General features: G+C 39.8%; 1 protein-coding gene across 9 annotated transcripts in view; it reads left to right on the top strand.

Moving 5' to 3' along the window:
* The window catches only part of LOC143038551 (calcium/calmodulin-dependent protein kinase type II alpha chain-like), a 267801-nt gene extending 254799 nt beyond the window's left edge, over positions 1 to 13002 (top strand). For all 9 annotated transcript variants that reach the window (XM_076207890.1, XM_076207894.1, XM_076207897.1 and 6 more), the window contains 2 exons: positions 3740 to 3854; positions 8908 to 13002. In XM_076207890.1, coding sequence (XP_076064005.1) covers positions 3740 to 3854; positions 8908 to 9037 — 245 coding nt within the window. In that variant the 3' untranslated portion in view covers positions 9038 to 13002. The remainder of the gene's footprint in view (positions 1 to 3739; positions 3855 to 8907) is intronic.
* Positions 13003 to 13292: the final 290 nt, after the last annotated feature.

Below are 13292 nucleotides of genomic sequence, written 5' to 3'. Positions count from 1 at the left end.
ATATTTTTACATATTCCTTTTATATTTGCCACCTTCTAGGTTTTTTGTCTTTTCTCCATCTTTTCCAAGATTTATCTCTTGTCTTTCACTTCACTGCACCTTTTATTAAACCAGCACTTAATATACATGTGTTCCTGTTTTTGCTCTGGTACATATTTATCTACTCCTTTGTAGATTTTCATAATAATCATCCATTTGTCTTCCACTTGTGTTTGTTCCTTGTAGATTTTTTCCTAGTTTTCTTTAAGAAAAAAATTCAGAAGTTTCTCAAAGTCCATTTTACTATACATCAGTCTTCTCTTTTTGTGTGTCTCATTTCTCTTTGTATATATTTCCTCCTTTTGTTGTAACTCAAGTAGTATGTGATCACTCTGTAAATGGTGTCTTGTATTAGATTTTGTCTTCTGTTTCAGGTTCTGACATAAATAATAAATCAAGTCTCAATGGTTCTTTATTTCTAAATCTAGTGGGTTTTTTTTACCCATGGTGTCATTGTATATTCTATAGTCATGTCGAGTAATACATTTCCACCTTTTACTGTCATCTCTTTCCGATATATATCTTTGCAATTATGTGTATATATATACATGTGTGTGTATATGTATCTATCTTGAACACAGAAAACACTACCTGCAAAATGAAGTAGCTAGAAATAGAAGGACCAATAAATCCCCTGGTAGCTGTTGAGGCCATCAGTGCATTACCCCCTTGACCCTTCCTCAGTGTCTTTCTTGTACCATATTTGTAATACATTTGAATAAAGATATATTAGGAGTAACAAAATTCATGCTATGTGTAAATATATTCAACAAATTCATAGTTTCTTTTATATCTTAAAAATATTTGTACTGTTTGTTGCCAAAGAGATAGTAAAAGGTTAATATTGAACATTATACTGATTAGATATTATTTTACCTGTGTGCTTGCTTGCAATTCTTTTGGCAATTCTTTTGGCATTGGATAGTTTGTATGTTTTTTACACCACTGAAGACTGGTAGTAATACCATTTGCACTGCATTGATAATTTGAGTTATTTTTGTTAATGGTACTCTCAATATAAACACTTCACTACTTGCCATCACCCAGATGACATGAAGGTAGACTTCACATTGAAATGTAGGCAACTATACATGAGTTTTTGTACTTTTTATTTTCTTAATTGTATACAAAGTAATGGTACATGGCCTTACTATTTAACCCCAATGTGTAATTTAATTACTGGTTTGATTCCCCATCTTCAAATGTATGATGTCATTTCCTGCAAAGCAAGGTTTCTAGACATGAGGGAGAAACCCTCAACCCTTTCACTCTCATCTTTAATTCCCTTCATTCAATCCTAACATGACCACATGAAAGTTGCACCACATAACTTCCCCAGCAGTGCTACAAGTTTATCCCTGGTTCACTCCTCTCAGAGAACAGATCGTCACCATGATCTGTGCTTCCTTCTCCAACTCACTTTGTCACCCACACATATTTTTGTTTATCCATTGTTGTGACCATGAGCATCATCCATCCACCCTTTCCTTGGTTAAATCCCTGCTTTCTTGGTACCAAAGACTCATCCATTCTTAGAATATGACCAAACCAGTTGGCTTGTTCTACTAATTTTCTAATTCAATTTGTACATTTGTACCTATCCTTGCATAAAATTTATGTGACTCCACACATGGTTCTCAAGTATCTAAATTTCCTCTGGTTTAGTCACATACTAATCGACACAACTTTTGCTTCATACATTTCTTTCATTGTTCCATTGAGGGACCAATAGTGGGCACTTACAAGTGATAGTTCTGCAAGATAACTGTCAGTTAAAAACATCTCCCTGCTGTTAGTCTTCAAAACCTGTAACACCTGCAACTCCATCTGGAAATGCAGCCATGTGGAGATGACACTTACTCTTCAGACTGACCCCAAGATCCTTCTCTATCACCTTTGACTGTATTTCCTCCCTTTTTTCACATAAAGAGAGCTGACAGCCTGAGACTGCTCCCCTCCTACAACTATAAACCAGTGACAGAAACTGCCTCACAAATATAACACAGAAGTCCAACATTTCTTCCCAGTACGATCTAAAGGTTCTGAGGACCATTGCCAGGCACTGTAGGGCTGCAGTTTCCAACCAGAGAAATTAAAGGCAACAGTTATTCTTAGTATTAGTAATATATAACAACCATATCACATGCAGCATAAAAACCAATTAGACTCCATTGTCATTCAATCCAGGTACCATTCATTTCTTCAAAATGCCTTTTACTTCAGTATTCATATTTCCCATCACCACCATGACTTTCTCTGCCATATGAAAAGATTTAATGCATTCATTCAATTCCACCCTAAAAATATTTTTCCTATGTCAGGTTTGAGTGAGATGTTCCAAGAGTCAGCAATTTGTAACTGAAGCCATTCAGCTTTCATGTTGGAGTATTTTAATGTTGACCTTTCATACGTTTTGTATCATATATTTGTGGTGTGTAAATATTGCATTGTTGGACAGTTGTATTGATTGGTTTTCATTGTACTTTTTCATTGGTTAAATATATACATTAGATTTTGATTATTAGTGGAGACTTTTATATTGTTAATATCTATCATCCAGGTATTTTGACAAAATTTAGCTCTAAGTAGTGGAAAATAAATTGGGATTTATTGGAACCCTTACACCAGTTTCAATTTAATTGGATTTTCCTTAAAATTGAGTCAGTACCTGGTGTATAGTTCCACTCTACAAGGGAAAAGGGGACAAGTGTGAGTGTAGTTGGGAAGGTGTATGGGAGGATCTTGATTGAGAGAGGAAGAGAGAAGGAGTTTGAATATGTTTGAGATGAGGTGTCTGAGAAGTATGATAGGAGTTACTAAGCTGGATAGAATGAGAAATGAGGAGGTGAGGAAGAGAAAAGGGTTGGTAAGGGAGTTGGGAGATAGGGTGGATGAAAGAGTATTGGGATGGTTTGGACACATGGAAAGAATGAGTGAAGAAAGACTAGTAAAAAATGTATGGAAGGCAGATGTGGAAGGAGTGAACATGAGGGGGAGACCTAGGATGAGATGGATAGATGGGGTGAAATGGGCGTTGGGGAAGAGGGGAATGTCTGTTGAGGAAGGACGAGAGAGGACAGAAGACAGGGGTGAATGGAAAATGGTTGTATATGGACGATGTTGTGATGCATGAGGTGGAATGGGGGGGGGGGATGGGGGGGTGAGGTAGTATGTGTGAGAAAACTTTGATGCAGCCCGAAGGGATTTCTCCCCGTCTTCTCCTTTTCTGCATGAGGAAATGGAGAGGGGGGGGTCACCGATTTAATGAAGCTGCCATGCTGTGGGTGAGCTGTGTCTTGCAACACTGCTTCTGACCCAGGGCAGTGGACAAGATACAGGGATGACCCGTCATCCAGGAGATGCCAAGATAAGGGGGAGGGTAGAGGGTGGAGTGTATTGGGGATGGAATGGTTGGGAATGATTTTTATGCCTCTGTTTTTTGGCTACCTCCCTTGTAAGGGGGAAAAAGCCCTTGGTATTTGAATGTACCTGGTGTAGCATTATATTCTGATAAATTAAGGAAGTATATACAAATTCAAATAATTTAAGAAAGGTATACTACACTGGTAAAAAGTAAGCCACTGGCTATAGTAAAGAGTAAGGTATCTGCACTTACATTTTGAGTAAGATATACCAGGTGCTTGATGAGTTATAAGAATCCTTTGAACAGAAAGCTCAATCAAAAATTGTTGTTTCACAGTTTTGGGGAAGAACTGCAAGGCACTCAGCACGATGATCATGAGCCCGCATGTACATCTACTGGGAGAGGATGCTGCTTGCATTGCCTATGTCAGACTCACACAATATATGGACAAGTAAGTAAATTATTTACCTTGTTTATTTCACAAGAGTGATTTTAGTGTTCTATTTGTTGACACTATTTAACATACAGTAGTACCTTCTTCTTTGTAAGGGCATGGAAGCAAACAACATCCACTCTGAAATTTTTTGAGTGGCTGTTGGACCCTACTGTGAAAGCTGTGTCTCAGCATTGCTTGTGACTTTAGCAATGTGGCAGGGGATAGCGATATCTTCATTAGGTGCTGAGATGAGAGGGGGAGTTTATGGGTTTTAATGTGTATATAGTGGGCCTGTGATTTCACTTAGCCACCTTCCTTATCAGGGGTAAAGAGCATTTAATATGAGAGTGTGGGTGGAGGAAGAATAAGCAAAGATGGGGTGGAACTCTTTTATTGCTTATACGTTTCGACCGACTCGGTCTTCTTCAGTAAGCTGTCTACAAACAGTTTGGACCTTACAATTATACACCCAAGGACAGGGACATGGACAAGTCATCCCGCTGGCTGTCTGGGGATTCCCTTTCCCGTACCAATCGTATTTATAATCAATTTACTTGCTGCCTTTGATAAAGAAACGAAACCTTCCCTGTCATTGATATTTTCATAAGAATTAATGTAGGCAGCTTCAACAGTCGTCCTCATGTTTCTTCTTAATCCCGTGTGTAAAACCTCGACCCCATCCCAGTGGGGCCAATGTCCAGATTGGTCAGCGTGCTGAACGAGTGAGTTAGATGTCCTGTGTGATCTCAAGTCTCGTTTGTGCATGGCTATGTGCTTCTCGACGCCTCGACCTGACTCGCCGTAATATGAAGATGAGCATCTTCCGCAAGGAATGCGATAAATGGTACTGAGGGCATTTTGGGGCAGTCCTTTTATATTCTTAGTCTTGACAATTCTTCCTATATTAAAATTGGAAGTCCTTGCTATTTTTACCCCACTCTTCCCAAGAAATCTGTCTGTGCCTTCAGTTTTCCTAGAGTTAGAAAAGCAAGTACTCTCACTAGGTTTAAAGTTTGACATCGGAGGTAAAGGAAAAGGTTTCAACGAGTTCATAAACTGCAACTATAAGTGGAGGGATCTTGATGCGGATAAGGGCTTTACTCAAGGGGTGGTTGCTTGCTACAAAGCCCTAGCCCAATCTAACATTTGTGTTATTCTGAGGAGATATAAGGAGGCGCTACACACATTAAGCCATGACGATAGCATAATAATCTCCCAAGCGGATAAAGGTGAGGGTGTGATTGTTATGAATAAGAGTGATTACTTAGATATGATGCTAGATCTACTGAATGATCACACCACTTACGAAAGAAAACCGGATGGAAATGCGGACAACAAAGCAGAGAAGTTTAAGACCGAGGCCAGGAATATCCTACGAAAATCTGTCAAAGGTAAGAAATTGTTAGGCTTGTTGGAAAAGGCCCCAAGACCCCCCTTGATGCATGGCCTTCCAAAAGTTCACAAAACAGGAATACCTATGAGACCCATAACTTCAGGGATCGGGAGTGCTCCGCATAAGCTGGCTAAGCGTCTAGCCAAACCACTCTCTGGAACTCTTGGGTCTATAAGTGATGCTCATTTAAGGAATTCCTCTGACCTCATCCGCAGGTTGAACTATTTCGATTTCCATGGTAAGAAGTTAGCCAGTTATGATGTGAAGGCCTTGTTCATAAATGTCGACGTGGAGGAGGCGTTAGTTGCTGCTAAGAGAGTCATAGACAATCTTAGTAATAACAAATTACCAGTTCCCAGGAATGATTATATTAAACTTATATCCCTATGTGTAAAATTTGGTGTTTTTATGTTCAATGGTAAGGAATATAAACAACACAGAGGTCTCGCCATGGGAAGTCCTCTTTCTGGGGTGCTGGCCTGTCTTTTTATGGAAACATTGGAGGAAGATGAATATAGAAGGATCATGGGTAGAGGCACCACGTGGTTAAGGTATGTGGACGACGTTATTGTAATAATACCAGAGAATATCGCCATTGAACATAATTTAGATAGACTCAATAGAGTCCATAAAGATATACAGTTCACTGTAGAGATGGAAGTCGACCAGAAATTACCATTCCTTGACACATTGGTGCACAGGAGGGATGAAGGAGTAAGATTCTCAGTGTACAGAAAACCCACCAACAGAGACGACTTTGTGCACTATTTCTCAGGACACAGTGAGCAAGTGAAGACCGGCGTGCTCATAGGTTTCTTCCTCAGAGCTTTTAGAATTTGCAGTGCGGAATTTTTGGAAGATGAATTAACCTACATAACCAATGCCTTTAAGAAATTAGAATATCCAGGGGGGATGATTAACAAGCTGAAAGGAGTAGCTAGGAACATCTCCATGAGACCAAATGTCCAATTGTCCAAGAATAATAAGATACAATAAATTTTCAGTTCCTAACTCTAGGAAAACTGAAGGCATAGACAGATTTCTTGGGAAGAGTGGGGTAAAAATAGCAAGGACTTCAATTCTAATATAGGAAGAATTGTCAAGACTAAGAATATAAAGGGATTACCCCAAAACGCCCTCAGTACCATTTATCGCATTCCTTGCAGTAGATGCTCATCTTCATATTACGGCGAGTCAGGTCGAGGCGTCGAGAAACGCATAGCCGTGCACAAACGAGACTTGAGATCACACAGGACATCTAACTCACTCGTTCAGCACGCTGACCAATCTGGACATTTGCCCCACTGGGATGGGGTCGAGGTTTTACACACGGGATTAAGAAGAAACATGAGGAAGACTGTTGAAGCTGCCTACATTAATTCTTATGAAAATATCAATGACAGGGAAGGTTTCGTTTCTTTATCAAAGGTAGCAAATAAATTTATTATAAATACGACTGGTGTGGGAAAGGGAATCCCCAGACAGCCAGCGGGATGACCTGTCCATGTCCCCGTCCTTGGGTGTATAATTGTAAGGTCCAAACTGTTTGTAGACAGCTTACTGAAGAAGACCGAGTCGGTCGAAACATATAAGCAATGAAGGAGTTCCAGCCCATCTTAATCGCTTATTCTTCCTCCACCCACACACTCATCTATATATATATATATATATATATTTATAAATATATATATATATATATATATATATATATATATATTTATATATATATATATATATTATCATTAGTATTATGACAATGTTGGAGGGGGTGTTCTTGTCTGCTCCATAAATTTTTAATGTAAAAAAGGGGTGTAGGTTATCATATAATGAAACAGTCAGGGTAAACCAGCTCTAGTTGGCAGGCCCTGCCATGGAAACACTGTGTCTTACTGCATTGCCTTTGACCTGAGTGATGTGGCAAGGGATAAGGATGACTCTTCATCCATGAGGTGCTAAGATCAATGAGTGAGTTTTGGATAGATGTGGGGTGGATGTGTGCTTTGACTTGGTCATTTTCTTATAAAAAGGAAAAAAGACCTTTTGCTATGCATGTATAATTTTTATTATTATTATTATTCCCTGTACTGGGATACTGACTGCATGGTAACATGCAACCCATATTTACAGGACTGTTCTGGGGGTGCCCCTATGGACTAAAGCCACACTTCATTCATCTATATTAGAATTTAAAAATTTTAGTCTCAAAGGAATGGTGTTACTTTTGTATGTCTGCTTTCCCTCATTTATGCAGTTCCTTTGAACCTGTTCTTTAACACTTCTATGACACTGCCTCTTCCTTATCCCGCTGTGGTAGAGGGAAAAAGATATTTACCACTATGTCTCTCAAGCATTTCATAAAAGGCAACTAAATGGGATGAAGAGTTTTGAATATTTAGGGTCACATGAAGCAGGGAATGGAGGAGTCAGGGTTGAGATAAACTATGGACTGAAGGAAGCACATAAGTGTCTTAGGCCCTTAGGATAATGAAAAATTTAATGAGAAATAGGTATCTGGGAATGAATGCAAAGAAGATTGTACAAAGGGGTGATTGTACCTATGACACTATATGGGGTAGAGACTTGAATGTAAGGGAGGCAGATGGAGGAGTTAAATGTGTTTCAGATGAAGTGTCTCCCACCTACCATACCTAACCTTATATGTACGGTATATGTTATATAGATAGACTATTATCATACATATCACAACACAAATATAAATGTTTTAACAGGAATACACAGATATACCTTAAGGTGCTGTATTAAAAAAAATTATAATGATAAAATAAGACATCACACAAAACAGACTGTCTGCATTTTCACCAATAATCCTCATTAACTCTCATTGCTATAGATAACTGGTCCACAAAGCACCATGCCATCTCAAAAAATGGCTAGAGCCTGCCCCAAATAAAAACCTATTGTGGTGGGATTCACATTTGAAACAAATTATATCATCACTAAGTTTTATGATGTTTTGTATTTGGATATATACCAATGGCCTTTCTCCCTCTTGTAAGGGGTTGGCTAAGTTAAAGAATGGTTTGACTCATCATGGGAGAAAAATAGGGGGGGGGGGGTCCCATCCCCCTCACTGTACTTCTTTTTGTTGCCTTTTACAGCATACATAAGAAAACAGTAGTGGCATTATCTCCCCCTCCCCACCATAGGAGAAGAGAAAAGAAGAGCTGATGTTCTAAGAGTGGTCCAGAAGGGATTTAAGAACAGTTGAAATTGGGAATAGTATATGTGACCTAGCATTCCTCTATAAATGGAGATTTGTCTTGAAACATAAAACACTGCTGTGTGACTCTGGTCTGCAGGAATGATTTTTAAAGTCCTTAAAGTATTGACTATAGATAACTATGCAGCCAGTACTCCAGTATAGGGTATACAGTGTACATTTTCTTTTCCATGATGGATACAGTTGTATTATTAATCCAAATGTGATATGAAATAATGGCTTGGTTTGAATATTCTGCATGACCCTTAGATGCAGTATGGTAACAATGATATTAGATGTAAGAATATGTTGTGAATCATACATAATGTTTAGTAATTCCCAGTGAGTTTATAAAATCTGATTAACTTAGTTTGATGCAGGACAGTTATTAGAAAGTGCAATTTAATGTATCTATAAACCTATTTGAAAGGTACTGATTTCCATCCCTAACTCAGGCAAGGTCAGGCACATACGCAGCAAAGTGAGGAAACACGAGTGTGGCAGCGGCGTGATAACAAGTGGCAGTGTGTACATTTCCATCGCTCAGGATCACCTTCAGCACCTTTTGCTTTTGCTGCAAAGTAAAGGCATCACGAAGACTATGCCACTCATGAGGTCCACTGATGCTGCTGCTGCTGCCTGTATACCCACCATGCCCATGACATAGGGGATGGGTGTGGTGGCTCTTCGTCGCAATCTGAGGACCACCGCATTACTCTCAATTCTGACCAGCCACAATTTTGTGGCAGGAGTCTCCTACTTAAGTCCTGGTGGTGCGCCGCCTGGTCCTCAACTCAGCAGCCATGGCGGGGCGTCCATTGCACCCCAGCACCCTAGTGATAGTGGCAGGGCCTCAACCTACACCTTCACACAGCTCATACCCACAACCTGCAGCTTCACCCCACCTAACCACTGTATCCTGGAACATGGAAGGGCCTTGTAACACATCATGTGGTGGACCTATCATGCAGTATGCTGTGTGTGAAGCTGTGTATCATGTTAAATGAAGGAGCTTTTCATATACTTTACAAAGATCCTTGGTACACATCACCATTAGGGCCTTGTAACATGGTCAAGGTAAATAATGCATAGTAATGCAACATCCCACACATTACATTTGAGGCCTCGCTACATGCTTTATGCAAGAGCTTGCAACATTTTACACACAAGGCCTTACAACAGTTGTACATGCAGAACCATTTACCATAATATACACAAGGCCTTGCTACATACTGTGTCATGCTTGACACACACTAGTCAGGCCAGCAGTAGCAGCAGTGAGGGGGGAGCAGATGACGTCCCGCCTGCTGCAGTTTTGACCATGTGAGATCACTTTGGTTAACTTAATGGTTGCCTATATTTTGAGGATTACATGTTCCCATATTCTAATTATTCCTAGGTGTGTGGCATAATTCTAGATTTTTATATAACTCTCTGTTGAACTCTTTTTTAAGTGATATCATGCACAAGCAAGGCCCAGGACCACTTGGGCATTAGTCAATTAGCCTGTGTTGCTGCGTTTTCTTGACGTGGCATTACCATTGGTCCCGGTACAGTACCATCCTAGCATATTGATCATCACAGTTAAGGGGTTACCCTTTTCTTAAGTGCTCCATCATGCTGCCACCAGGGCCCACTGCCTCCATGCCATGTTATGCCAAGCTACAGCAAACAGGTACATCAGTCAGGCCTTTGCAGTCTGTAGAGTGCCACATAGTATCATTGGAGGGGCAAGACCATACATGACTTTAAATGATACCCCTTGCATAATCCGGCCTGTGGTTGGAGCTTATAGTTTGGTGCCAAGTGTGGTGGGGCAGAGGGCAGTGTTGGCATAGTCTAGTCATTGCTCCTTATGTTGTACAACCAGTTGTAGGCCAGACCGTGTGTCGCTTACGATGATTCCTTCATTTATTGTGTGTTTTCTTTTCCAGCTGGTTGTATATTGACTTAATAGGTCTTAGGTTTGCCTTGGACATTGAGAGTATTTCATTTGTATAATAATGAATAATAATATTAATGATATCATTGATGACATGTGCATCCCCTTCATTCTTTGGTGCCAGACTGGTGTTGTTGCAGCTTTACAGGAATGTAATATATTTATATTCAATGTTTTTTAAGATTCATCTTATTCGATAGTAGATCAATATCATCTTACTGCTAAGTGTCTTACTACGAGAATACACAAGACTTTTGGGCAGTTGGTGCTGCCCCATGTTCCACATGGCAATGGGTGTGCAAATTAGCATTGTGGTAACTTGCTGGGATAGTAGTTTTGTCAAGCAGTAATAGTTCACTTCAAAATTGTCTAGCTGCTGCCAGTGGTATAGCTTTCCAACCATTTACATAAAGGTAAGCAATTATGGTAGCACCTCCTATTCTTGATGATTCATGGGTGACCCAAGCTGTTAAACCCATGGGTGATAGCAGGCACCACAATACATTTTGGTCTTGTGGGTGCATACACCTCTCAGCTTGGCCATGCCCACCTGCAAGTTTTCCCCATGCTGCTGCTGCTCGTGGTAGCTTGTGGATTAACTCTAACCATTGGCTGCAGACATATGACCCTCCATACCTCACGCAAGACTTGGAGTCAAACCTTAAGACTTAGAGTGTTTACAAGACATAGAGTGTTTATTGTAAGAATAGATGATGTTTTGTGATGTTTTCTATGATGAAGAGATTATAGTAAGAGTTTGTTACCTTGTATAAGACTATTGTGTGAGAAGAGACTGCAAGACAAGTCCAAGACACAAAGACTATGACAGATCTCGTGTAAGGTTTTGCTTGTTCTGCAAAAGATTGTCCAACCAGAGTTGTGCTGCGGCATCCAGACCTTGTGTAACCCCAAGTCCAAGTGCTTGTTACCTCATCTAAGAGTTTAAAAAGTGATTTAAGAGACTTTGTGTAGGACTAATCTTGTTTGAAGACTGGGAAGACTATTTGACAAAAAAATTTGAAAAAAAGTATGTTATTTCTGTGCAAGATTTCATGAAGCTGTGAAGACCAATTGTGACTGGAAGTCCAAGACCGAATTAAGGTGAGACGTCCATGGCCAACTCATTTCTAGAACCAGACACGACCACGGTCTTGCCACCATCTCTTCCCACCTTGCAACTATCTCCTAGTCTCCTTCCTCACGACCATTTCCATCAGATATTTCTTCTTACAATCATCTCCCAACCTTCCTCACTGCCATTAGCCAACCTTTGCACAGTCCCATTGTGCCAGAACCCTAGTGATACAATTCCTGAACAGCCACATTATCCCATAATATGCTTTTATTCTTAACTGTCTTCATTTTCACTAAACATATTCTCCCCCATACTAGAGCTGGTGGTCATGGCCTGACAAGCCAGGTTGTGTGATGTTGCTCAAGAATTGGACAAACCAGTGAGAAGTTGCTCTGCAGCCTCTCTTCCCTCACACCATGTCTGTGGTCCCCTTACAGTCTGTGGGAGGATATTAGGGATGCATGCAAATGAGGAACTTTACATCACATGAAATCCATGTGAGGAGAGGTTCCTGATGAACAGAACATCCTAAATTGATGTCTTCTCCCAGTTTTACCCAATATGCAAGAGAACTTGGTGCCAGCCTTCTTCACCTACTTTCCCCTGTTCCATACAGCACCTCCCTTCCCTTTACCAGTACCTGTGCCAGTGCTCCACCAATGCCAATTCTCAAAGCTCCTAACTTTAGGCTTCTCCTGAGCACTATTTCTCTTTCTGCTCTCATTCTTATGCCACACCTCTTATGTCCCACTTCTCTCCATTATTCAACATTAATCATTGCCGTCCGCCATATGGAAATTTATGTGACCAGACAGGCGGATGACAGAACCCCTCCCAGGACGCTGACTCCCTGCCATGTTTTGGCAAATACGAAAGAGCAAATTGCACTACTCTGATCAGTGTATGAGAATTATTGCTAATCTTTTTATTGAATGTAATATTTGATGGTTTACGGACAGCCACTTATTGTTGCCTCTGGTTTTTATGTCACAAGCCCCCTCCTGCCTTTTCCTAAGCCTGCTTCAAGTATTTAACTCTTAGAGTGTAAGAAATTACATACTTTTTTCATTGTAGCTAGAAATTTTGTTGTTTGAACATTTTAAGAGCTTTGTGAAAGGCAGGCTCATATGTCGCCACAAGGGAGGTAGCTTGAAGGTGGACTATCTGCTTACGTTTTTTTTTCCTTTCTTTCTTTTTATTCATATCTTTATTTTTTTTCCACCATCAACATCAGATTCATAGCAGGAAACGCAAGCCAGTCCATCTTTTTGCTTGCTTCCCATTTTTTCATAATAGATTTTGTCCTAATATGAGATGTTTGAAAACATTTAACAAGATCACTTGTGTTGTGTAGTCAATAAATGTGTTACAACCAAAAGTGAACGGACTCTTGGCAGCAAAGGAAGTTGGACTTGTGAGTCTGACGGTTGTTCCATGCTGTACTGTGTGTCAATTGTGCTTTAGCAGTTTTCCCTTTGGAATTCAAACAACACATGAGACTTTCATGGAAATAAATTCTCCTGGAAATGTTAACCTCCTTTAATTTACCCTGTTCTCAATCATAACTGACTTTATTATGTTTATAATAGAGCCAATAGCACTTACATTCAGCATTCTTTTTGTTCTGTTCTCTTAGATCTCTAAACATATGTATACAGACAAATATACACAAATACACATGCCACAAAATATGTATGCATACACACACCAATGTCACAAAATATATACATATGTACTGTATGTGTGTTTCTAAGGTACATACATATATATATATATATATATATATGTATATACAGATGTGCAATGGAGTAAGAGTATGAAAG

Source organism: Oratosquilla oratoria, chromosome 24, assembly GCF_046742065.1.
Source record: "Oratosquilla oratoria isolate Oo_2021 chromosome 24, ASM4674206v1, whole genome shotgun sequence".
NCBI classification, from domain to species: Eukaryota; Metazoa; Arthropoda; class Malacostraca; order Stomatopoda; family Squillidae; genus Oratosquilla; species Oratosquilla oratoria.
This window is presented reverse-complemented; position numbering and strand designations above follow the sequence as displayed.